Source organism: Podarcis raffonei, chromosome 2 (genome assembly GCF_027172205.1).
Source record: "Podarcis raffonei isolate rPodRaf1 chromosome 2, rPodRaf1.pri, whole genome shotgun sequence".
NCBI lineage: Eukaryota > Metazoa > Chordata > Lepidosauria > Squamata > Lacertidae > Podarcis > Podarcis raffonei.
Genome location: NC_070603.1, coordinates 107,846,747 through 107,872,681, shown reverse-complemented (window position 1 = coordinate 107,872,681; position 25,935 = coordinate 107,846,747). Strand labels below are relative to the sequence as shown.

The following is a 25,935-nucleotide window of genomic DNA, read 5'->3' as shown; positions in this document are numbered from 1 at the left end:
TCTCCTTGTGCCCTCCATCTTTCCCAACATCAGGGTCTTTTCCAGGGAGTCTTCTCTTCTCATGAGGTGGCCAAAGTATTGGAGCCTCAGCTTCAGGATCTGTCCTTCCAGTGAGCACTCAGAGATGATTTCCTTCAGAATGGAGAGGTTTGATCTTCTTGCAGTCCATGGGACTCTCAAGAGTCTCCTCCAGCACCATAATTCAAAAGCATCAATTCTTCGAAGGAGCGTCTCCACCCCCATTGTTCAGCCTGGACGCTGAGTGAGCACTCAGGGCTGATTTTCTTCAGAATGGATAGGTTTGATCTTCTTGCAGTCCATGGGACTCTCAAGAGTCTCCTCCAGCACCATAATTCAAAAGCATCAATTCTTCGAAGGAGCGTCTCCACCCCCATTGTTCAGCCTGGACACAGAGGTCCAGTGCTGAGGGCCTTCTGGCGGTTCCCTCGCTTCGAGAAGCCAAGTTACAGGGAACCAGGTAGAGGGCCTTCTCAGTAGTGGCACCCACCCTGTGGAACGCCCTCCCACCAGATGTCAAACAGAAAAATAACTACCAAACTTTTAGAAGACATCTAAAGGCAGCCTTGTTTAGGGAAGTTTTTAATGTTTAATAGGTTATTGTATTTTAGTGTTTTGTTGGAAGCCGCCCAGAGTGGCTGGGGGGACCCAGCCAGATGGGCGGGGTATAAATAATAAATGATGATGATGATTATTAGGCGATCAGCCTTCTTTATGGTCCAGCTCTCACTTCCATACATCACTACGGTTGCCCCTTACAGGTCCTGAATCCTGATCCTTTCTGAGGATCCAGCAGAGGGCTCCGGCGGCTGCTTCTCAGCCATGGAGGCTGCTGTCTTCTCCCCTCCTTTCCTCCGGCTGCATCGGGGTTGAGCTTCCTGGGTCAGCAAGCGGCAGCTGCTGCATCCATAGTGACCTGGGCGTCCGTGAGGCCTCCCCACCCCGCCCCCTGCACGCTGCAGCGGAAGCTGCCCGCACGGCCCACTTTGCAACCCGATCCCAGGAGTGGGAGGCTAGATCGGGCCGCAAACGCCGCCACTACTCCGCTCCGGGAGAGGTGGAGGAGGAGCAGGCAGCCCCGGGGTCTTTTCACTATTAATTCCAGAGCAGCAACTGGAAACTGCAGGGCATTGCAAAGCAAGGCTGAGCCCGAGAAAGAAGCAAGCAAGCAAGCCACGCTTGCAATCTCTCCGGAGAGAGGCTCCGAAAGGGCGGGAGCAGAATCGGCAGGGATGGAGCCGGGCTGCAGTCTCTCCCCGCACTTCATTTGAGAGTAAGTCCCCTACAATTCAATGGCGCTGAAAGGTTGGAAGAGGGCCAGGCCTCTGTCTGAAGTCATAGACGTAGGAGCCAGTTCCTAGGGGCCCCGAGTCTTGCTGGGTGACTTGGGGACACTCCCTGTCTCTCTCAGCCTGGCCTACTCCGCAGGGCTGTTGTTGTGAGACTAAACAGGGAAGGAAGAGAACCACATAATAATAATAATATTTTATTTTATATCCCGCCCTTCCCAGCCGAAGAGCGGCTAACAACAATAAAACACATACGCTGCCAGGAGCTCCTTGGATATGAATGCCAATAATGATATAAAAGAAATAAACAAAATGTTGGGATTTGAGTCTTTGGGTTCTGACAAGTCGTGTACCAACCAGCCCCTCTGCCCCTTGGTCTCTCATCTTACAAAGACCGCCTCTCCCCCAAGCCCTAGGCCTAGAGGAACCTGATTAACTCCTCTGCATTCATTCCTCAGTCCTACCACATCTTTAAATGCGGAGGACGGTTGTCGTTTCAGGGGTTTCCCACATCTGCTGAAGCGCCTGGTGACCAAAATCATGCAGGAGAACTACGACAACGTCATCTCACTGGGTAAGTAGCCATTTCCATGCTTTTTTTTTTTGTTAGATATCAAGATGCTGACATACTGTCTACACCATCTTACCCCAACCTAGTGTCTCCCATCCTTCTCTGATGCTGTGGGCTATAAGTCCCATCAGTCCCAAATACTTGGCTTGCTGGCTGGGACTGATGGGAACTATAGTCCAAAATATCTGGAAGGTACCAGATTGTGGAAGGATGGTCATCTGTCAGATGCTTTAGCTGAGATTCCTGCATTTCAAGAGCATACGATTCTATGAAATATGCCAAATATAGCCATATTTCATCGAGACTTGCCACCCCTGTGCTTGGCCTATTGTATAAGTAACAAACGGTTGCCAAATGGAGGCAAAATGCATAGGTTTTGCTGCACCTTGATATGTCCTTAATTTATAATACTTTGTAAGTCAGTTTCTCAGAGATGAGAATAAACATTACTTGACCGAACCATCTATCTAAAGGAAAATCCAAAGACTCTATCCTCTGTTTTGGCTAGCAGTGCATTCTACTGCTTCTAACAGAAGCTCTTCCCTACATCCTGCTATGGGACCCACTTAACTAGGCATGCCAGGGCTTGGACCCAGGAACCTCTGCATGCATAGGGTTGCCATACTGCAGAAAGTAAAAACCAGGACTCCCTGAAAGTTGTTGGGCCTAAGGCATATGGCAGCCCTAGGCATGCATAGCTTGTGCTCCACAAACTAGGCCATATGGCCACTGTCTCCAAAGAACTTAGCCCTGGACTGATCCCTTAATGCGCTGCTCTAATCTTGGGAGCATCTCTCAACTTCCTCTGACTTGCCCCTTCTGTTTCTGTCTCCACAGCGGAGGAGATCGCCATCAGTTGGCCCCGGATTACAGCTTTCGCTGAGTCCCACAGGAGAAGAGGACTTGTGCCTGGTAAGTTGGCACCTGCCCACCCACCCCTAGGGCTGCGCGATACCTGCTTTTCAGCATCGCAAAAAAAATAATCACCAGCAAAACACCGCAATATACCGATAGATCACGAAGTCTGAAATAAGGATGGAGCTATGTGGAGGAATTGGCTGGCTTCACGTGTCTTTTTTTCCTGCGTCGTGATTTTTGCATAGCACGCACACATGCAAACAAGTACCATGATGCGCGATATATTGCCAGGTCAAAATTAGGAAGCCAATCTCACGATACCGGCTTCAAACTGGCCTTCGGCGATATGTCACCTAGCCGTAACACACATCATGTACTGCAAGAGTGCCCCTCTGGAAGGGAACACAGTCAAACCTTGGTTTTCGAACGTCTCGGCTGCCGAACAATTCGGTTTTCGGACGTCGAAAACCTGGAAGTACATGCTTTGGTTTTCGAACGCGCTTCGGAAATCGAACGTGCCACGTGGCCTCCGCTGAGTGTCGGCTGTTGCATCCTGAGCAACCGCGGAAAATGGAGATGATATTTGGCGCTATGTAGTTGGCTTATTATGATTTGGCTTATGATTTGGCTTATTTTATTTTATGCTGATTTGGTGTGAGAAAACCGAGGTACCACAGTATTTGGCTTATTTTATTTTTATTTTATTTTATGCTTATTTGGTGTGGTGTGAGAAATGGAAAGAAGCTGCGAAGAAGCCAAGAGAACCATGGACAGAACAACAACAGCGGTGGAGAAGGAAAATATTTCCAAACGCGCAAGTGGTGTCCCTGTATGTCGTCCGACAACGCAGTTTGGTATGGCCGAATCTACAATTGGTAGCATCTTAAAAAATAAAGGAGCCGTTGGAGGAGCCGATGTCGCAAGAGGCGTTGAAACACTTGCAAGACAAAGAACACAGACAATTGAAGAAGTGGAAAAATGGCTTACCATATGGATAAATGAAAAACTGTTGGCCGGTGACCACATTTCTGAGAACATAATTTGTGAAAAAGCTTTACAGTTGCATGCCGACCTCACCCAAAACACCCCTGGAACAAGTGCTGAGAGTTGTATTTTTAAGGCAAGTCGTGGGTGGCTTGATAATTTTAAGAGGAGGAGTGGCATTCACAGCGTGGTGAGACACGGCAAAGCTGCCGACAAAGAAAATGCCGACCGATTTGTTTTGGAATTTAAAGATTACGTTAAGGCCGAGGGTTTCCTTCCGCAGCAAGTTTTCAACTGTGATGAGACAGGCCTCTTTTGGAAAAGAATGCCAAAGAGGACCTACATAAGAAAGGAGGAGGAATTATGGCCAGGGCACAAGCCCATGAAAGACAGACTTACCCTTTTATTTTGTGCGAATGCGAGTGGAGATTTTAAGTTGAAGCCGTTGCTGGTCTACCATTCTGTGAACCCCAGGGTATTTAAGAAAAACAACGTCATGAGAAGCAAATTGCATGTGATGTGGAGGGCAAACAGCAAAGCTTGGGTAACCAGGCAGTTTTTTATCGAGTGGGTTCATGAAGTGTTTGGGCCAAGTGTGAAAAAATACCTGCGAGACAAACATCTTCCCATGAAGTGCCTGCTTCTTGTGGATAACGCCCCGGCTCACCCTCCAAGCTTGGAAGGCGAGTTGGTGGAAGAGTTCAGCTTTATCAGTGTAAAGTTTTTGCCGCCCAACACGACTTCGCTCATCCAGCCCATGGACCAGCAGGTCATATCTAATTTTAAGAAGCTTTACAACCGAGCCCTGTTCCAAAGGTGCTTTGAGGTGACCTCCGACACAGGCCTAACCCTCAGGGAGTTCTGGAAGAACCATTTCAGTATCCTACATGGCTTACATCTCATAGACAAAGCATGGAGGGACGTGTCTCAAAGAACACTGAAGTCAGCCTGGAAGAAATTGTGGCCAGAAGCTGTCCCGGACCGCGTACCTGAGGACGTTGAAGAGGATGCTCTTATTGTTGAGGATATTGTGTCTCTGGGGAAGTCCATGGGCTTGGAAGTGAGTCGGGATGATGTGGAGGAGTTAGTGGAGGAGCACAAGACGGAACTCACCGCAGAAGAACTTCGAAACGTACTGATGGAGCAACAACAAGCGGCAGCTGAGGAATTGTTTTTGCAGGAGGAGGAGAGAAGAGAAAGTGTTCCTACAGCACTGATCGAAGACATGTGTGCAAAATGGGCTGATCTGCAAGTTTTTGTTGAAAAATATCACCCCGATAAAGCTGCCGTGAGTCACGCCACGAGCACTTTCAATGATCATGCGATGTCTCACTTCAGACAAATTTTGAAACGTCGGGAAGAAGAGCAGATGTCCATTGTAAAATGGTTAGCGAGGAAAAGATCCAGTGAGTCTGAACCAGGTGTCAGTGGTGTAAAAAAAATCAAGGAAACGCAGGAGAGGAGTAACCCACAGTGATTTTTGAAGCAGGACCCCCCCCAAAAAACCCCATCATTGCAGGTAAGAAAAATTTACGTTTATCATCTGCGTTGTGTTTATTTATTATTGCTTTTACAATACAGTTTAATGTGTTGATTGCTTTCATTGTGTATCATTAGATAGTAAAATCCAAGTTAAATTGCTGTATTAGGGGTAATAATAATAATAATAATTTATTATTTGTACCCCGCCCATCTGGCTGGGTTTCCCTAGCCACTCTGGGAGGCTTCCACAAAGGCCAAAAATAAACTAAGATGTCACACATTAAAAACTTCCCTGAACAGGGCTGCCTTAAGATGTCTTCTGAATGTCAGGTAGTTGTTTATCTCTTTGACATCTGGTGGGAGGGCGTTCCACAGGGCGAGCGCCACTACCGAGAAGGCCCTCTGCCTGGTTCCCTGTAACTTGGATTCTCCTAGCGGGGGAACTGCCAGAAGGCCCTCGGCGCTGGACCTCAGCGTCCGAGCAGAACGATGGGGGTGGAGATTTTAAAGGTCTGGAACAGATTGATTCATTTTGCATTGCTTTCTATGGGAAACTGCGCCTCGGTTTCCGAACCCAAATGGTCTTCCGGAATGGATTACGTTCAAAAATCGAGGTTCCACTGTAATGCAGTAATCTTGGGGAAGTGTTGCAGAACAACTAGTTATAAATCTAATACTTAAATCAATAAATAAGCAGGATGATGTTTGCACAGTCCAGCATGAACCCACCACTTATATGCTATTTTTGTGTCAGTGTTATATTGCAGAATGCAGAAGAAAATGACCTGTCTTGAAAGCCCTTTTGTTTTGCTAATCCACCTGCACACCAGACTCTTTTTTTTAAGCATCTGTGCCCTTGCTTTTGAGCTGCTTTCACCTGCTTTATCTGACTCTGTTTCTATTGTGTTTACTATTTTATTCTGCTATTTTTAAAAAATAAAAAAACCTCTCTCTCTCTCTCTCTCTCTCTCTCTCTCTCTCTCTCTATATATATATATATATATATCAATCAGCAGCGCTGATCCTAAAACAGAAGGGTGGATTTTATTTGATTCTTAAATAAAAAAGAAAAGAAAATTCAGGTCTGTTCATTGGCATGGGAGCTGTACCAGTTTAATACAGTGGTACCTCGGGTGGCGCTGTGGGTAAAACCTCAGTGCCTAGGACTTGCTGATCGCAAGGTCGGCGGTTCGAATCCCCGCGGCGGGGTGAGCTCCCGTCGTTCGGTCCCAGCTCCTGCCCACCTAGCAGTTCGAAAGCACCCCTAAGTGCAAGTAGATAAATAGGTACCGCTTTATAGCGGGAAGGTAAACGGCGTTTCCGTGTGCGGCGCTGGCTCGCCAGATGCCGCTTCGTCACGCTGGCCACGTGACCCGGAAGTGTCTCTGGACAGCGCTGGCTCCCGGCCTCTTGAGCGAGATGAGCGCGCAACCCTAGAGTCGGACACGACTGGCCCGTACGGGCAGGGGTACCTTTACCTTTACCTTACCTCGGGTTACAGACGCTTCAGGTTACAGACGCCGCTAACCCAGAAATAGTACCTCAGGTTAAGAACTTTGCTTCAGGATGAGAACAGAAATCGTGCAGCTGCAGCGGGAGGCCCCGCTAAAGCGGTACCTCAGGTTAAGAACAGTTTCAGGCTAAGAACAAATTTAAGTTCTTAACCCGAGGTACCACTGTATTACGGCAAGAATGAGCAAGAACTCCCCATTATTCTGTTGGTTTGGTCTTGCTCCAGGCTGACGCTGGGGACAGTTTTGCCTATTTTTAAGTCGCCGTCTGTAACTGTGCTTTTTAAAAGTGGCTTGGTGCACAGATGTTAACCATTGTTCACCTCCATGCTGTAAAAAGCTCCTTTCCTGTATATCAACCCGCCATTAAGACATGGTCCTGTTTGGTTGGCAGCCCTGACTGGGCACCCCAGTCTGATCAGCGTCCCATTTTGTCCCCCCATGGTGCAGACGTGGAGCCCGATCAGGGCCAAGCAGAACAGACCCCGATGCACGATTCAACGGCAGCTGGCCCCAGCGAAAGTGGGATGAATGCCGACCTCCGCCGGCAGCTTGGCCTCATTCTGCAGACAGCCGGCAGGAACCAGGTGGAGAAGATGTTGCGGGAGCTGGTGAAGGAGCAGAGCCAGGAAGGGAAGCGGAAAGCCCGGAAGAAGGCGCCAAAAAGCCCCAAGGATGAAGGTGGGCGCGGCTCGTGGCACGAGCTGCAGTGCCGGTAAAACAGGGTGTGTGTGAAACTCCTAAGAAATAAGAACAAAACTCAGCTCAGTGAGGCTGCCAGCCTCTGGCAGGGCCAGCTTGGGCTTCCTGCCTTCCCCCTGAACCTGCTTGATAGATTGATTATTCTTTATTGAACTTACCACGCACCCTAAGGGTCTCCAAGCGACTTCTGTTTAATCATCTTTTATGTACTGCATTTACATAGATGGTTCCACCTTTCAGATCAAGCTCCACAACAACCCAGCGAGGTAGGATAGGCCGAGAGACAATGACTGGCCCAAAGTCACGCAATGAGCTTAATGGCGAGTGGGGATTTGAACCCTGGTCTCCTAGGTCTTAGTCTGAGGCCTTAATCACTACACCACACTGGCTTCCTTACCTTCTCTTCCTGCCCCCACCTCTCCTGCCCCACTGTCCCCCAGGATCAGAAGAGGAGTGAAATATGAGGAGCAGAGGCAGGCTATGTGCAGGCGTAGTCTTCACCTGCTTGCATGCAGCTCGGATAGGGAGATATACCAGTTGAGGTGCACTGGGTGCACAACTAGGGGTAGCTGAGATCCCTAAGACTGATGGACATGCCGTTTCCTAACTTGTAAGCGTACTTCTGATGATAAAGAGGTCATTCTTCACTCCAGACATTCCTTGCCTGATGGTGGGAATGTTGTGGATAGCAGGAGAAGATATATTGATTAAATATTATCCTTCCTCACTCACGCTAGTGAGATAGTAGCAAAGCACATTCCCAGAAACAAGTTCATGAATTAGTTAGAATCAAAAAAGTTGAGCAGTTTAGTTTGGCTTGTCCAGATTGGATTGTTCTTGGTAAATTTCCCCTTTATAAAGGTAAAGGGACCCCTGACCATTAGGTCCAGTCGTGACCGACTCTGGGGTTGTGGCGCTCATCTCGCTTTACTGGCCGAGGGAGCCGGCGTACAGCTTCCGGGTCATGTGGCCAACATGACTAAGCCGCTTCTGGCGAACCAGAGCAGCGCACGGAAACGCCTTTTACCTTCCCGCCGGAGCAGTACCTATTTATCTACTTGCACTTTTATGTGCTTTCGAACTGCTAGGTGGGCAGGAGCAGGGACCGAGCAACAGGAGCTCACCCCGTCGCAGGGATTCGAACCGCCGACCTTCTGATCAGCAAGTCCTAGGCTCTGTGGTTTAACCCACAGTGCCACCCTTGTCCCTGAATTTCCCCTTTAGTTCCCTCTTAAAAACAAGAATGATACGACAGTCTTCTTTAAAAAGTAATGGTAAAGTTTACTTCCATTCAGTTCACAGTATGGTCCTGAAGGCAGGCTTTAGCATGTAGTTACAGTTACAGATGTAGAGAAAAAGACGTCTGAGCTAGGCGTCAGACTTTCTACCTTGTGGCTTCCAACCTCTGTAAGGATGAGCCATGTGCTGCTGGCTGAGAGCCAGCGAAGAGCAGCAAAAGAGGCAAAGGGCCAAATGAGAAGGTCAAAAGAGGAAGATGGCTGCATGACTAGTCCGTTTATAGGGTCTTCTAGGGTCAAGCCCATCTACCTGGTCACACACGGGGAGGATGCTCCAGACCAGGTGTGACAGGAAGTCCTCCCTGTCTGGAGCTACACTCCCCTGTGTATCCACTCTAGGAAACAGGAAATGTTGCATTTGACTGCTACAGTGAAGATACACCCCACACTGACAGCTCCATGACAACTTGTCTCTTTCCCCCCCAACGAAATGACAGCCGCTGAGGAGAAGGAAGAGGAGCCACTTCAGGGGGAAATCAGCCTGGAGAAGGTAGAGCCGCCGGGTTCCCCGTCAACGGGGAGATCCAACAGCCCAGACGAGGCGGAAGAAGCCAGCGGTGGTCGGTGCCAGCTGGACCTGGAGGAGGGGCAGCTGCCGCGAGTGCCAGCGATCTGTCCGCCGGAGGCCAAGGCTCCCAAGAAGCTCCAAGACCGGCAGGAAAGGCCAGGAGTGTGCGTGGAGTGCGGGAAGAGCAATGCGAGCGGCAGCGGGCGAGGCCACAGCACCCCGACCCCGGAGAGGCCTCACCAATGCGGCGAGTGCGGGCGCTGTTTCCGTCAGCGCTCCATCCTGGCCAAGCACCAGAAGATCCACTCGGGCGAGAAGCCCTACCCGTGCACGGCTTGCGGCAAGCGCTTCAACCGCAGCTCCAACCTGGCTCAGCACCGCCGGGTGCACACGGGCGAGCGCCCCTTCCCCTGCGCCGCCTGCGGCAAGGCCTTCACCCAGAAGTCCGACCTGGAGCGCCACCAGCGGGTGCACACGGGAGAGCGGCCCTACGCCTGCTGCGACTGTGGCAAGCGCTTCTCCGTCAGCTCCCACCTCGACCGCCACCGCCGCACCCACCGCCACGGCCTCCGGGAGGAGGAGCCCCCCGCAGCCACCGCCCCGGCCGCCCACCGCTGCCCCGATTGCGGGAAATGTTTTGGGCAGCGCTCGGCGCTCTCCAAACACCGCAAGACTCACTCCGGGGAGCGCCCCTACCAGTGTGGCGCCTGCGGCAAGCGCTTCAGCCGCAGCTCCAACCTGGCGCAGCACCAGCGCATCCACACGGGCGAGCGCCCTTTCCCCTGCGGCGACTGCAGCAAGCGCTTCATCCAGCGCTCCGACTTGGAGCGGCATCAGCGGGTGCACACGGGCGAGCGCCCTTACACCTGCGCGCAGTGCGGGCGTGGCTTCTCCGTCAGCTCCCATCTCGACCGGCACCAGAGGGTCCACCAAGCCCAGGCGGCTGCTGCGGCCGCCCACCGCTGCCCAGAACACATCAAGGGGTTCCTTCTTGGGGCGGGCAGCAAAGCGGGTTTGAAACACCCTCTGTGCGGCAGTGCCAAGGGACGCTTCACGCGCAGCAGCCACTGCCTGGACTGCGGGAAGAGCCTGGGCAAAATGCCGTCGCTCTCGCTGCAGCCGCCGGCCGAGAAGCCCTTCAAGTGCGAGGATTGCGGGAAAGCTTTTGCCCAGCGCTCGGCGCTGGTGAAGCACCAGCGCATCCACACTGGGGAGAAGCCGTTCTCCTGCGCCGACTGCGGCAAGGCCTTCATCCAGAGGTCGGACTTGACCATCCACCGGCGCATGCACACGGGCGAGAAGCCGTACCGCTGCGACGCCTGCGGCAAGTGCTTCAGCGTCAGCTCCAACCTGCTGACGCACCAGCGCACCCACCTTGGGGAGAAGCCCTACGCCTGCGGGGAGTGCGGCAAGGCCTTCATCCAGCGCTCTGAGCTCACCATCCACCAGCGCACCCACACCGGGGAGAAGCCCTACAAGTGCGGCATCTGCGGCAAGTGCTTCAGCCGCAGCTCCCACCTCAACCGGCACCAGCGCACCCACAGCAACGGCAAGGCCTCGGCCGGCAGCGCCGGGACGGCCCACACCACCCTGCTGGCCGGCAGCCCTGCCAAACCTGCCGCTCCCCTGCCCGCCTCGGCCTTCTCAGCCTCCTTCGCTTCACCTGGGCCCCTGCCCGCCCTGCCTTCCTTCCCCTCTTCTCTCTCGTCCCTCCCGATCCCTTCTTTGGACCTGCCCTGGTCTCTGTCCTTTCCCTCTCGAGGCTTTTCCCACTCGTCCTTCTCTTCCCCTTCTCCCGGCGGGGCCCAGGCTTCATCTCTGATCAACTAAATCCTGCCTGTCCTACAGCTGTACACACACTGTATGTGGAAAGCTTCCCCCCAAAGAATCCTAAGAACTAGTTTGTCAGGAGTGCTGGGAACTGTAGCTCTCCCCCTGTGTGCAAACGACAATTCTAGGATTTTTCGCGGAGGGGTGTGTGCGCTTCAGGTGTGTGGTATGTCTCCATTTCCTGCTTGGTGCTCTCCTTTTCCATCTAATGGCCGCCTCTCATTCATCCCAGCTCTGTTCTCATTCTGCTTCCCTGGTTAAACTAGCACCACGTCATGCCCCGTTACAATTGCTTTGGCTTGAACCTGGATCATCTGCTCACCTGGTGAGCATCCCTCATCGCAGGCAAGTTTCTTCCCCTTGGCGGTTACATTGCCTGCGATGAATGATGCCACTGAAGGGAGCCAGTGACGAGTGAGGCTGCACTGTGAGAAGGAAGTTTCCCCTCTGCACCTGAGTGTCTTAAGTTGCATGGTCTGCAAGCAGCCTTTGGCTTGACGTGAAGGTCTTTTTAATAGGAGGGACCATTCAGAACTTCAGACCCACCACCCTCCTGCACGAACACTGCTCTGTGGACTGAAAGGACGGAGGACTGCAAAAGTTGAACCACTGTTTATGTAGTTGGAAAGGACCAAGAGGGTCATCTAATCCAGCCCAATTTTTTCCCCAACGTGAGATTCAAACCCATGACCCTGAGATTAAGAGTCTGCTGCTCTGCCAGCTGAGCTATCCTGTTGTGTTTGGGGCTCCGTGATCATGAAAGCGAGTTAGTGAAATGGTGGGCTGTCTCCTGCAGGGGTGGGGGCCTAATGGGAGCTGGAATTCAATCACATCCGGAGGGTCAAAAGTTAGCCGCCCTAGCTCTTCTCCTCACACACCCTTTCATCCTGTACTTCTCATTCCTCCTGTTCACGAATGAATCCAGCCTTCTTGGTGATCTTCATAAGTTTTGGACTACAACTCCCATCAGCCCCAGCCAGCAAAAAGATAGTGTAGTCCAAAATATCTGGAGGACACCAGATTGGCAATGGTTGACATAACCTAATGCAGATGAGCTTGCCCCATATGACTCATTCACACAAGGGGTTTTTTTAAGCATGAAAAAGAGGAGGATTGGATTCTTCTATGATTCTAAACTGCATTTAAAGAACGGGAGGGGTGATACTCGGGATTAATCGAGACCGTAGAGAGGTCCCATAATGTAGAAGCAGCATGGAAGGCAGGAGAAAGGACTGTGAGTCCAAGGTTTGTTAAAAGGCAGTCAACGTATATTCAGGCTACCTTTTGAAGTCTGGAATAGTGATTCTAAGTAGCTTCAGCTTTCATGAAAAAGGTCCCTGTTTGCACCATCCATTTAAAAGACTATTCTACCCTTTTAAACAGGTTTCCCCCAAAAGAACCTGAGAACTGTAATTTGTTAAGCGTTGAGAGTCATCAGGAGACCCCTGTTCCTCTCACAGAACTAAGATTTCCAGAGTCCTGGAAAGGACAACTGACTGTTAAGCAACTCTAGGAATCATAGGTCTGAGAGGGGAATAGGGATCTCCTGACAACTCTCAGAACCCTTAACAAACTACAATTCCCATGATTCTTTTTTGGGGGGGGCGGAGAGAGCCATGATTGTTTAAAGTGGTGTGATACTGTCTTAAATGTATCGTGTAGATGGGGGTCTTAGAAACTGGGATTAAAAATATATATACCTGATTAATCTGGATTAAAAGATTGTCAAACACCTCCCTGGATTAGGGCGCAGCTGCTGGGGGGGGTGGGCTGTATAATCCTGCGTCTACCCTGATGGTTTTATTCTGCAATTTGCAGTCTTCTGCCTCTTCCTTTCCCCAATTCTGCTACCTCTAACTCTTCATCTCTCTTCTTCACCCCGCCTGATTCCATGCATATTTACTTGGATACAATCCGCAGTGAGTTCAGTGGGCTTACTTCCATGTAAGGCGAGGTGGGGAATTTGTGGCCCTCCAGAGGCTGTTGGACTGCAACTCCGATGAGCTCTCCAGCCAACATGGCCAATTTATCGTGGGCGATGGGAGTTGTAGTCCAATAGCCTCTAGAAGGCTTCAGGTTTCCTCAGCCCAGATAAGTTTTCATATGATTGCACCCGTTAGCACATCTGTATCTCATTCCCTTTGGCCTTTCCACCATCTGCATCTGATGCCTCTTCAGTTTGGCAATATCTACCTCAGTGGTTTGGATTGCTTTAGTAGCCATTTTCTGCTCCCCAAGGAAGTTCTCATTGACACGAGCAGAAAACATGAAGAGAAAACATGCAATATAGTCGAGTTCTGAGGTTGTACGCTTCAGTTTATGAGAGGGGAATCGCAGTTTTTTTTTAAAAAAATGCACACCTATCTGAGGGATTTCTTGCTGTTAGAATGCAACAGAAGGAAAGGTGAATTAGAAACTTTCTCCTTATACACTAGTTGTGTTTTTGTGTGTGTATTTTTAGGAAGTGGTACAGCTCACACTTCAGTCTCATTTCCCCACCACATGAGGAGACCAGGCCAAAGCCTAAATTTTCCTGAAAATTTCTCGTAACAAAGTACCCTTGCCAAACTACAATTCCTGGGGTGGGGCACCCTGACGGTTCAAAACCACTTTAATGTAGATTTGCCTTCCTTGGTGTTCCTAACACCAGACTGGCTTCGCTTTTATCTTTGTATTTTCTTGCTTTTGGGGGGCCCTTCGTGCTGCTGGGAAAGGCAGACCTCTCACACTGTTATCACCAACTCGGTGCTGTTAATGTTATGGTGCATCTGTAGAAAGGAAACATGGAAGATGTGCTGCTTGGGGTGGAGGGGTGGGAAGGGTCTGTAGGGTTTTCATACTGGCGGAGACCAAAAATACAACGGATTGTGTTTGACCGCTTGCTGCTGAAGGGACAGAGGCAGGTAGCAAATTATGTGCCTTGTCTCCAGACATCTCTGCCCTCTCCAACCTGGAGAAGATTACTGCCGTTGACTTGAAGCTGTCTGCATCTGGGGCAAAGAAAAAAAAAATTATGTACATTGCATTAAGAGATCTCCGCTGGGAAAAAGCTTCCCAATTCTACCAAGTTCAAAAGGCTTCACAGTTCGTGGTACTCATGAATTGTGCATTTCAGCAAATCAAAATGTTGACAAGCATCTTTTCACACACACACAACATCCTTTTTATTGTTGGTATTATTAATATTATTGTTTGTGGTGTTGGTTTTTTGTTTTTGTATCGAGTGTAAAACTGGCTACTTTTTATTGTTATTGATGCTGATGAGGTTGGGGATTTTTTGCGGGGGAGGGGTGGAATTTCTAAACTGTGAAGAAAATAAAAAGAGAAGACACGGAATGATGGATTTTTTTTTTTTTTAGGAAGCGGAAAATCCATAAAGGCTTGCTTAAATGTTGACGTTAGGTTAAAACACACACACCAAAACCTTAAAGAAGTTTGGTCAAAGGTTTCAAAGAAGGATGTCAGAAACACTAGAGTGATTAATTTATGAGAAGGTCCACACTTAAAATGCAATGCCAGAGACCTTGCTACTTTTACAGACTCGGGCCGAACACCGAAACAGCAAGCATTCGCCATGACTTTCCACAAGAGACTAATATGTTAAGCATTATACAGAAAATATATTACGTCCAGTGGCTAATTAAGCCCACCTGTCTATAAAGACATAGGTAGCAGGCCTCCAAACTGCGCTGACAACTCCCATCCCTAGGCCCCAGCATCTGAAGCCAGCAGATAAGCATAGCATCAAAGCAAGAGTGAAAGGGATGCAGGGAGCGCTGTCGTCTAAACCAGGCTTCCTCAACCTCAGCCCTCCAGATGTTTTGAGACTACAGTTCCCATCAACCCTGACCACTGGTCCTACTAGCTAGGGATCATGGGAGTTGTAGGCCGAAAACATCTGGAGGGCCGAGGTTGAGGAAGCCTGGTCTAAACCACTGAGCCTCTTGGGCTTGCTGATTGGAAGGTCGGCAGTTTGAAGCTGCACAACAATGGTTAGCTCCTGTTGCTCTGTCCTAGCTTCTGCCAATCTAGCATTTCGAAAGCACACCAGTGCAAGTAGATAAATAAGTATCACTGTGGCGGGAAGGTAAATAGCGTTTCTATGTGCTCTGGCTTCCTTCACGGTGTCCCGTTGCGCCAGAAGCGGTTTAGTCCTGCTGGCCACATGACCCAGAAAGCTGTGGACAAATGCCGGTTTCCTCGGCCAGAAAGCGACATGAGCACCGCAACCCCATAGTTGCCTTTGACAGGACTTAACCGTCCAGGGGTCCTTTACCTTTTTACCAAAGTAAGAGCACAAACATATGTGGTGAGCTCATTCTTGCAGCAAAAAACAATTAGTCTCAGGGTGATCTTGACTACCAAGATGGCGTTCACAGACCCTCCAAAACCTTTTTGCCATTTGGTTCCACATGAGGTGTTTGGCCTCCGTTCCTTGTTCCAGCATTCTCAGTCCACTGGAAGTTATTGGTGGTGTATCTGCAGAGCCCTCTGGTCTGGTGCTGCTGAATGTCAGATCAGCCTATAATAAAACCATGCTCATTCATGATTTGTGGATGAGCAGGCTGATCTGGCTAAGACTTAAGTGAGTGAGCTGGGTGGGCCTGCTTTTACCCAGCTGTGCCCATTTGCTTTTTCCATACTGCACCAGGCTAGACTAGGGGGTTGAGGCAGGGGTGTTGCTATTATCTATAGAAACATCTCCTTGATCAGGAAGCCTCTTAACCATGAGACGGGTTTAGAGCAGGGTTTACCGAAATTGAGTCTTCAGCTATTTTTGGACTACAACTCCCATCATCCCCAGCTAATAGGACCAGTGGCCAGGGATGGTGGGAATTGTAGTCCAAAATCAGCTGGAGACCAAAGTTTGGGAGACCCTGGTTTAGAGGGTCTGAACCTATTGCTGGTCCAGAGAAATAGACCATGGCTGCTGCTGGTCTGCCAACCACCTTGTTTCCCAGCTGCATTCCTGATCAGGTAGTCCCTGGGATATTGGGGGGGGCACTAAATGGTAATCCTGGGTGACTTCAATATCCATGACAACTATGGGTCTCTCAGGTGGTCATTGCTGCAGCACACCAGGCAGGGCACACTCTCAATGTGATCTTTTCCCCAAGTGATAGCAAGGATGGACTGAAGAAAGAATGCCAACAAATTTCACTAGGCCCTTTTTCTATTCCATGATCTTCCTTACGGCACAAGTGCTGCAGATGTGGCCACACCAAGGCTAATTATATTGCTTACCTTCCTGCCATAAAGACAAACATCTTGACTTTCTGATAACTAGATCAATCTGGTGACAAAAGCACAGGGGTAGGCCAGGCTAGTTAAAGACAAAAGAACAGACTGCTGGATCAAGTCAAGTTGGTGGCCATCACTATAGTAATTTTTTTCTAGACAGTTGGCAAACTTAGATGGCAGCCTTCTGTGGATACTTTTAAGACACTTTTTATGGCAACCTTTTAGCTGCCCTCTGCTGTGGTCTTGAGTGGACTGAGGAATCTTCCTTCCTTCCTTCTCTATCACAAAAGATACATGCCATCACTGCCCACGTATTCATGATTCCTGCATGCAGTCCAAGAATGGTGATTAAGAACAGTGGGAGTTCTCTCTTGCTGGAGTGTACATGTTTGAGCATGTTTCTCTCTGCTGTGCTTTCCACGCCCAGCCATGCCGAAACCTTAAATGTTGGAGGCAAACTGTGCGCAGACTTAGGAGCGTCTGCAGAAGACAACATGGCCCAGTCTCTTGGCCTGGCCAATTTCTTCCTGTTCATCTTTGCAGGGCTGCTCCTCTATTATTACAGCAATACCTTCAGATATTATTTCAGGGTTTGCTTCCTAAATATTTGGATGTTCAATATGACCTCCCTTGCACTTCCTGTTATAGCTCTCCGGGGACGAAGAGTGTCAAATGTGAGGTGAGTGATCTATTACTGCCGTGTGGCTTTGTATCTTGTTTTTAAGGACTCTGTGCTCACACAAGAGTGTGCGATGTGACTCCTTTATAGCAGCCCAATAACTAATGAGCTTTTAAGTAGCGATGCCCTTCAGGGACTTTGGGGCAGGTGCCCAGAGCCACGCTCAGCAGTATGAGAGGGTGAGGTTGGGACCAAATCCAGCAGAACTGCCTTATCACATTTTGTGAAATTAGGCCCCCACCCCACTCTAGAGACACGATCCAGTTCACTTTTAAAGGCAAACCTACGGAATTTGCACTTTCCAAAACAATATGCGAACTGAAACACCTCCATCCTTCGATATTTACTTTTTATGGATTTTGCAATGCAGTTCTACAGACAAGTAAGGTGTGTGGAAATGCATACATTGCAGCAAAGTGTGCATATAGAAATGCATCTATTAGCAAAAAGCATGCGGGTGGCCTAGGAATGCACCAGGCTAGACTAGGGGGTTGAGGCAGGGGTGTTGCTATTATCTATAGAAACATCTCCTTGATCAGGAAGCCTCTTAACCATGAGACGGGTTTAGAGCAGGGTTTACCGAAATTGAGTCTTCAGCTATTTTTGGACTACAACTCCCATCATCCCCAGCTAATAGGACCAGTGGCCAGGGATGGTGGGAATTGTAGTCCAAAATCAGCTGGAGACCAAAGTTTGGGAGACCCTGGTTTAGAGGGTCTGAACCTATTGCTGGTCCAGAGAAATAGACCATGGCTGCTGCTGGTCTGCCAACCACCTTGTTTCCCAGCTGCATTCCACAGAGCCTAGGACTTGCCGATCGGAAGGTCGGCGGTTCAAATCCTCACGACGGGGTGAGCTTCCGTTGCTCCTGCCAACCTAGCAGTTCAAAAGCATGTCAAAGTGCAAGTACCGTAGATAAATAAGTACCGCTCCGGCGGGAAGGTAAACGGTGTTTCCGTGTGCTGCTCTGGTTCACCAGAAGTGGCTTAGTCATGCTGGCCACATGACCCGGAAGCTGTACGCCGGCTCCCTCGGCCAGTAAAGCGAGATGAGCGCCACAACCCCAGAGTCGGCCACGACTGGACCTAATGGTCAGGGGTCCCTTTACCTTTTTATCTCACTGTCCAGGAGGTGAAGCCTCTCCTTCACACACTACAGAAGATCTTCTTCACTAAAGGTAGGGATGCGGGGAGCTTGTTTCACTCCAGGAGGAATTCACTCTAAAAAATTTCGCGAGGACTTTTAAAAAAGCTGGAAAGGTGGAGAACTAAACTTCAGACTGGCAAAATGAGAGAAACTGGAACTGAGAGGGTCGCCCACCCTCAGTATGGAGTAGGGTTGTCCACAGCAAGAAAACCCCTTGTGGAAAAATGGTGGAGACCAAACCACCCTCACATTCCCTAGCACACAGGGACAAGCTCTGCTGAGGGAGGGAGGGAGGGTCCATTGGACATGGTGACTGGGGGTGGTGGGGATGGTAGTCCAAAACCTTTGGAGAGCAGCCGGTTGGGAAAACAGCAGAAATGAGTTGTGCCTTTTTGCTAAGCAGTCTTTTGTTGACTGGGTTGCCCATGATTGTGAAAGAAAGAGAGCTTCATGGTTGGGAAAGTGTTTGTTGACACTTAAGATACTCATCAAAGGCTGGAGGAGATGACATTCCTTCAGCTTCAAGGAGAGGCAGCTGTGACTTATTCAGGTCTGATTGGGAGCTTTAACCATTTGGCTTTCCTGCAATCCAGATCTAAGGGCCCTGTGCCTGCTATGTGCATCTCACTTGGATTATTTCATTTTTTCTATTGCCCCCCCTCCCCAAGCTTAGGGCAGTCTACAAGATGCTCCTCTTGTTATCTTCATGACATCCCTGTGAAGTAGCCAAAATGAGCATCATGGCCAACTAGGGATTTGAACCTGGGTCTCCCCAGTTGTGATGCAGCAGTCCAGAGGTCAGCAAACTTTTTCAGCAGGGGGCCGGTCCACCGTCCCTCAGACAGACCTTGTGGGGGGCCAGACTATATTTTGAAAAAAAAAGAGAACAAATTCCTATGCCCCACAAATAACCCAGAGATGAGGGTCCCTGATTATAAAATCATAGAAAATGGGAAATACGTAGCCACTCCAGCAACATATCTCTATTTCCTCGCATCCAGAAATGCAAGAAGGGATTTCACTCTTGCTAGAAGCTCGGCCTTGCCCTCATAGGTTCTGGAAGGCTCCTACAGAAGAGTCCCGTACGCACAGAGACTTTGCGCCTGCCCATTAGGGGAAATAGGAAGCCCTGAACATATATATTTTTAGATGTCCTTTTTATGCTGAGATTCGTAGAGACACCAGTGATCATTTGCTGAAGAGGCTCGCTGATCTTTCAGACAAGTCTAACCCAGAGATGCATTTTAAATAAAAGCACACATTCTACTCATGTAAAAACACTCTGATTCCTGGACTGTCCGCGGGTTGGATTTAGAAGGCAATTGAGCCGGATCTGCCCCCCGGGCCTTAGTTTGCCTACCCATGCACTACACCATACAGTCGTACCTTGGAAGTCGAACAAAATACGTTCCGGAAGTCTGTTTGACTTCCAAAACGTTCAGAAACCAAAGCGTGGCTTCTAATTGGCTGCAGGAAGCTCCTGCAGCCAATCGGAAGCTGCGGAAGCCCCGCCAGACGTTCGACTTCCAAAAATAGTTTACAAACCAGAACAGTCACTTCCAGGTTTGCGGTGTTCAGGAGCCAAAACGTTCGCGTCACAAGGCATTTGACTTCCAAGGTAAAACATTCGAGAACTAAGCTGTTCAAAAACCAAGGTATGCCTGTACTAGCTTTCATCCGAACAGGCTGTAGCAGGCAACTGTCTTGCTTGTAAAGTTCTCGCTCCTGTCCTTCAACGCCTTTGACCTTCCTGAAACGCCTCTGGTTTTGCTCCCTTGTTTCAGAGTCCTCCGCTTTGCCTTGCTGCCAGCGAAATACTTCCTCGGCATCAAATTCAAGGTGCAGGGCGCTCAGAACTTGAACCTGAAAGTGCCGTATGTTGTGGTTGCCAATCAGCAATGCAATGTGGACATCCTGGGTATGTTGGTTGCCTCAATCTCTTTCTCCCATCCAGTTTGAAGGGCTGGAGTGACCCACCTACAGCTTTACACATATTGCCCTGTGGCATCCAAATTGCAGTGGGCCACAGAGAGTAACTACCTGCCCTGCAGACATTTGCTGATAGAGAAAATATCTTCAGATCACCACTGGTAGGAGGGCATGGACTACCGGCATAATATACTCTTAAAAAAAAATATCCAAAGCCAAAAATGAAAAAAAGAAAAATTACAAACATCAAATTCAGAATCCATATTCATTTTCTAACATAAACCTGTTACATGATTAACTAAATCAAATATACCTAATTACTCTAAATTTCTCTTTGCTGTATACAAATACATCACAGTTAGAAATTTTATATTAAAATTTTTATATTATAAATACTTCAAATTCCCCCATACCCCCCACTCCTCTTCACTCATGTGTGATCTCAATCTTTTGCTTCTTCCGTCTTGTTGTGTTGTTATAATCATTATTCAGTTAATTTCTTGATTATTTCCTTGCTTACCCCTGCATGTTTTCCATGTTATCTATTAATATTCCAGTTCCGGAACCATATTTTTTCATATATTCCTTCACTCCATCCCACTCTTTAATTATTCTCTGATTTGAAAGGCCTCTAATAATTGCCGTCAAGATACCCTTATTGGGCCCACCAAAATGTCACAAAAATCACGTGCAAGCTCTTTTCTGTTCATAGGAGAGTTTATTTTATCCTGGCCATAGGCCATAATGAATAGCATTATATAAACATAGTAAAGAGGGGCTATGCATTGTGAGGGTTATACTCCTTGCGTCCAGGTGTGTGAATAGGCAGATAAAACACAACACGCACATCCCTCTCCCTCCAAGGAACCCAGGCTACTTTTATCTTCACAACCACCCTGTGAGGTAGGCCAGGCCAAGAGAAGATGTGTGTTGGACCCAAGATAATCCCGGTGGCTTCACAGCTAAGCAAAGATTTGGTACCCAGTCCAAATCTAATTATTACATCACCTCTCTCGCTAGGGGCTGTAGGGAAGGGTGGGAGGAACTGCACAGCCAGACTTCATTTTGACAGTCTTTCAATTGTCCCAGCGATGCTTCAGATCTTGCCGGAGAGAAGCACCTTCATTGTTAAAAGGGAGATCTTACACTTTCTTACTGTTGGCCTTGCCTGCTGGCTGAGCGGCTTCGTTTTCGTTGACCGCCGGAACAGAGAAACATCCGCCAATTCCATATCGGAGGCAGCAGACGTGATGGTCCGTGACAACGTGAGTGTCAGGGAAAATAACTCTCGCGATAAATGGTTGAGGGAGCTGGGAAGGTTTAGCCTGGAGAAGAGAAGGCCGTGAGGTGATATGTAAGCCATCTTCAAATATCTGAAGGTTGTCAAGACAGAGCAAGCTTGTTTTCTGCTGCTCCGGACAGCAGGAGCCAAACCACTGGATTCAAATTACAGTGGTTCCTCGGGTTACAGAAGCTTCAGGTTACAGACGCTTCAGGTTACAGATTCTGCTAACCCAGAAATAGTACAGTGGATGCTTGGGTTGCAAACATGATCCATGCAGGATGCACGTTCGTAACCCGCGTCTGTGCATGCGCGGGTTGCGATTTGGCACTTCTGCGCATGTGCGACCGCCGAAACCCAGAAGTAACTCTTTCAGGTACTTCCGGGTTTCGGCGGTCCGTAACCCAAAAAAACACAACCTGAAGCGGCTGTAACCCGAGGTATGACTGTACATCGGGTTAAGAACTTTGCTTCAGGATGAGAACAGAAATCATGCGGCAGTGGCGCAAGGCCCTGTTAGCTAAAGTGGTACCTCAGATTAAGAACAGTTTCAGGTTAAGAACGGACCTCCAGAATGAATTAAGTTCTTAACCTGAGGTACCACTGTAAAAGAAAGGAGATTCTGACTAAACAAAGGACTTTCTGACAGGAACAGTGGAATGGACTCTTTGGGGGGTGAGGGTGCGGCAACGTTGAGGTGAACTCTCCTTCATTGGAGGTTTTTAAGCAGAATTTGGACGGCCACCTGTTGGAGGTTCTTTAGCTGCAATTCCTGCATTGCAGGAAGTTGGACTAGATGAGCCTTGGGGTCATTTCTAACTCTTCGGTTCTATGATTCCATGAGAGGGGCAAGGAGGCAGTGATGTCTGCTCAGTGAAGGCACCAGCAGAGTCAATCCTATATAGTCACTGGTACTTTTACACCATGCCAACCCCACTGCCACCTCGCCCATCCTGCCAAGCTGCAGCAATACCTGTGACAGATTATGTGAGCGTTTATTGTTGCCCTGTCTTGCCAATGGCAACTGGTGGGAGGACAACCCTGTACGCCACTTTGCATGTCTTGGAGGAAATGAAATACAGTAGATAGACAGCTAGACAGACAGACACCCTTCCAAGCCAAGTGATTTCATGCTCTTTATTGCAGCTCGTAAAACAGTGAATAAAACCCTCCCCCCAACCTCTGGCTTTATATACATTATTTACACAATGGGTCCCGTCTGATTGGCTGATTTTGCTTCCCTACTGTGGCCTGATTGGGCTGTTCCTGCAGGCCAATCACTTGTTGCATTCTAGGATCCTACCGACCTAATAGGCTGATTGACTTCCTCCTGGGGCCTGATTGGGCTGCTCCTGCAGGCCAATCAGGTTGTTGCATTCTAGGATCCTGCCTGCCTATTGTTCTAGGATCCAAGCTTAGTACATAACATGGGCAGTGCTTTTTTTTCTGGGGGGGCACAGGGGTATGCATACCCCTAAAGGTTTTGTGAATCTAAGTTTGGCCTCATTGAGGGGCAGTATTTCAATATGAGTATGAAAATGAGAATACCCCTAAATATTTTAAAAGAAAAAAAGCGGTGGATATAGGCCATTATTTCTAGGCTTAAAAAAGTCTTGTTTTCTGTATTGAGTCCTCTGCAGTATCAGAGCAGATGAAAACTTAACTGGAAGAAATCACATTAGGGAGAGACTAAATTGTAGCCACTGGATTTTTCTGTATTCTGGTTCCAGGTGAAAGAAAATTCATGTTAGAACATCCTTTCAGTACAGTGGTACCTCAGGTTAAGTTCTTAATTCGTTCTGGAGGTCTGTTCTTAACCTGAAACTGTTCTTAATCTGAGGTACCACTTTAGCTAACGGGGCCTCCCGCTGCCGCCGCCACACAATTTCTGTTCTCATCCTGAAGCAAAGTTCTTAACCCGAGGTACTATTTCTGGGTTAGCGGAGTCTGTAACCTGAAGCGTCTGTAACCCAAGGTACAGTACACTGTAAGCGTATACGTTACATACGCTTCAGGTTACATACGCTTCAGGTTACAGACTCCGCTAACCCAGAAATAGTACCTTGGGTTAAGAACTTTGCTTCAGGATGAGAACAGAAATTGTGCTGCGGTGGTGCAGCAGCAGCAGCAGGAGGCCCCATTAGCTAAAGTGGTGCTTCAGGTTAAGAACAGTTTCAGGTTAAGAACGGACCTCCGGAATGAATTAAGTACGTAACCAGAGGTACCACTGTATTTTCTTTCCCCTCCAGCTGAGAATTTGCATGTTCCCTGAAGGCACTAGAGACAATGACAGCGTTGGTCTGCTCTCATCCAGACATGAGGCCTTCCTTCTGGCTGTGGAAGCCCAGGTGAGATCATTCAGCTTCCAATCCTCTTGTTTTTTCCTGCATTCAATTTACTAATAGTGGACTCATTCTCTGAGTGGCTATCCTAAGCTAAAAAGACCAGGAGCTGGGAGCATGTCCCACTTTTAAAGTTTATATGCTGCAGTTGGACTGAGGTCAGCCAAACAGGGCTGCCAGCTGTTGCCATTAGGCAAATTCACCTCAGGTTCAGTATAAGGTATTTTGTTGCGTAATCAATTTCAAATCACAGGACAGATTACACTCTCCAAATCCTGCCAGGAGCTGATGTAGTGATGCATACCCAAAGCAGGGAACGATCTTAAAGGGGTATTTTAAAAACACATAGCACTACAGCTCCTCCCCCACCACTCCCCCTTGTGTGCTATTCTTCTGACACTCCACTTAATGCCAATTTGGGATGGGGCACTGGGGAAAGCCCCATTGCACTAGCCAAAGTCTTTGGACTCAGCGACTTTAGTAAAGAAACAATGCTTTGAATGCGTTATAAACACACAACACCAGATGGCGCCAGAGGGCACAATATTTTTCTGTGTGGTTTTCCATAGGGGTTTTTTCTCCCCTTTTTGTTATAGCAATCTAATTTGTAGCATTTTCCTCTCTCCTGTGAGCAGATATGCCCTTTGTGTGGGCTTCTGCCAGCAGGACTCCTTCACTGAATCTGGCCCATTAAAAAAACAGTAAAACAAGAGACTAAAAAAAAAAAAGTTCAACAAAACACCAAAGATGAAAAGCAGGGAGGCAGGGAGCACCAATCCCCCAAACAACAACTTTTTGTGATAAGGACAGGGGAAATGCAGTGGAAACTTTGAGATAACACTTGTTTGATGTGGTGTCAGCGGACCTCACAGTGAGCAAATCAAAGTGAACGGTCAACAAACAGGTTGTCCGGAAGTGTGCTTAGTCTGTGAGAGTATTAAAAAGCAGGACTCCCTTGGAAGCAGCTTCTGAGGCTGCCGACAATTTACAGCAAAGGTAAATTTCCATCTGACTGGTGGCTGATGTGCCTTATGTCCACGCAGGTGCCAATTATTCCTGTGGTGATTTCCTCCTATCGGACGTTCTTCAACGAGAAAATTAAAAAATTCACATCAGGTAGCTGTGGGAAAGAAATGGGATGGGGAAGTGTTCTGGGACATGGCCTGAGACTATGAAGCAAACTCGTTTTTCCAGACTCCATGCTTGCTGCCTAAGTTGGACTGGGGAAGGGGGCTCCGTTTGCAGGGGGTACAGCATTTCCTTTGTTTTTTTCTTCCAAGGGGAAGTGACAATCCAGATCCTTCCGCCCATGAAGACCGAGGGACTGAGCACAGCTGATGTCCGAGAATTTGCAGACCGCGTGCGAGAGACTATGCTCCCTATTTTCCATGAGATCTCAGCACTGAAGCAGGAAGGTGTCACTGAAGAAGATGCTGACCAAGCTGCCAATCACCAAGTATCTTCATAAACCACCCCATTTATTCCCACCCTTAGGCTTCACATTTACCCCAGCTCTGCCTCGGCCTAACTGCCCTCCATGGCTTAGCTTGCGTGCGCCTGATGGACCAGGAAATCTATCTGTAAGGTCATAGGCTTTGACCTTTGCAGACCCTCCAAGTGTCCCTATTTTCCAGTGACGTCCCTAATTTAGAGAGGCCATCCTGGTTTCTGATTTGATTCCGGAATGTCACACTTTTCCTTAGGATGTTCCTACTTTCACTGGAGAAATGTTGGAGGGTATGGAGTTATCTGTCCCCCGAGCCATCTGAAGGCAATCCTCTATAGGGAAGTTTGTTTAATGTTTTCTTATATATTTTTTTATATGTTGGAAGCTGCCCAGAGTGGCTGGAGCAGCCTAGTAAGATGTGTGAGGTATAAATAGTAAAATTATCATTATGGAATGGGATGTCCCATTCCCTCTTTTCATCAGAGAAATATTGGAGGGTATGCCTTTAAAGCACCTTTCTCCCCTCGAAGAATTCTGGGCACTTCATGTAACCACTTATATATATAATATAGATCAGAAAATTGCCCAGAGTTACAATTGCCCAGTGTTACAATTCCCAGTAACCTTAACAAAACTACAGTGCCCAAAGGTGGGGGGGATGTGTTTCAAATGTACAGTGGTACCTCGGGTTACATATGCTTCAGGTTACAGACTCCGCTAACCCAGAAATATTACCTGGGGTTAAGAACTTTGCTTCAGGATGAGAACAGAAATCGTGCAGCGGCGGCGCAGCAGCAGCAGCGGGAGGCCCCATTAGC

At 48.6% G+C, this 25,935-nt stretch overlaps 3 protein-coding genes across 6 annotated transcripts in view; 2 read left to right on the top strand and 1 right to left on the bottom strand.

Annotated features, from left to right (window-relative positions):
* GABBR1 (gamma-aminobutyric acid type B receptor subunit 1) overlaps window positions 1-25,935 on the bottom strand; it is a 308,383-nt gene that overhangs the window by 55,132 nt on the left and 227,316 nt on the right. The window lies entirely within an intron of this gene.
* LOC128408888 (zinc finger protein 345-like) lies at window positions 884-14,387 on the top strand. Of its 4 annotated transcripts, none has more exons than XM_053378915.1 (5): window positions 884-1,291; window positions 1,808-1,881; window positions 2,716-2,790; window positions 3,468-5,239; window positions 7,164-7,261. In XM_053378915.1, exons 2-4 carry the CDS (start codon window positions 1,848-1,850, stop codon window positions 5,195-5,197), a joined length of 1,839 nt encoding a protein of 612 aa, XP_053234890.1. In that variant the 5' UTR covers window positions 884-1,291; window positions 1,808-1,847; the 3' UTR covers window positions 5,198-5,239; window positions 7,164-7,261. The 4 variants fall into 4 exon arrangements, with proteins under 4 accessions (XP_053234890.1, XP_053234886.1, XP_053234887.1 ...); XM_053378911.1 differs by lacking the exon at window positions 3,468-5,239 and adding an exon at window positions 9,151-14,387 and having other exon boundaries at window positions 889-1,291; window positions 7,164-7,394; XM_053378912.1 differs by lacking the exon at window positions 3,468-5,239 and adding an exon at window positions 9,151-14,387 and having other exon boundaries at window positions 889-1,291; window positions 1,766-1,881; window positions 7,164-7,394.
* Window positions 16,288-25,262, top strand: LOC128408926 (1-acyl-sn-glycerol-3-phosphate acyltransferase alpha-like). Its single transcript, XM_053378998.1, has 6 exons — window positions 16,288-16,971; window positions 19,902-20,035; window positions 21,136-21,311; window positions 23,578-23,676; window positions 24,714-24,786; window positions 24,951-25,262. Exons 1-6 carry the CDS (start codon window positions 16,610-16,612, stop codon window positions 25,136-25,138), a joined length of 1,032 nt encoding a protein of 343 aa, XP_053234973.1. The 5' UTR covers window positions 16,288-16,609; the 3' UTR covers window positions 25,139-25,262.

What these genes read in the sequence shown, in the direction of transcription:
- LOC128408888 (XM_053378911.1), top strand. Translation starts at nt 1,848, where the DNA reads ATGCAGGAGAACTACGACAACGTCATCTCACTGG. An exon ending in GAGAAGAGGACTTGTGCCTG is followed by an intron (nt 2,791 to 7,163) that starts GTAAGTTGGCAC and finishes CCCATGGTGCAG; the next exon opens with ACGTGGAGCCCGATCAGGGC. An exon ending in AAAAAGCCCCAAGGATGAAG is followed by an intron (nt 7,395 to 9,150) that starts GTGGGCGCGGCT and finishes ACGAAATGACAG; the next exon opens with CCGCTGAGGAGAAGGAAGAG.
- LOC128408926 (XM_053378998.1), top strand. Translation starts at nt 16,610, where the DNA reads ATGATTCCTGCATGCAGTCCAAGAATGGTGATTAAGAACAGTGGGAGT. An exon ending in ATGCAATGTGGACATCCTGG is followed by an intron (nt 20,036 to 21,135) that starts GTATGTTGGTTG and finishes CAATTGTCCCAG; the next exon opens with CGATGCTTCAGATCTTGCCG. An exon ending in ACGTGATGGTCCGTGACAAC is followed by an intron (nt 21,312 to 23,577) that starts GTGAGTGTCAGG and finishes TTTCCCCTCCAG; the next exon opens with CTGAGAATTTGCATGTTCCC.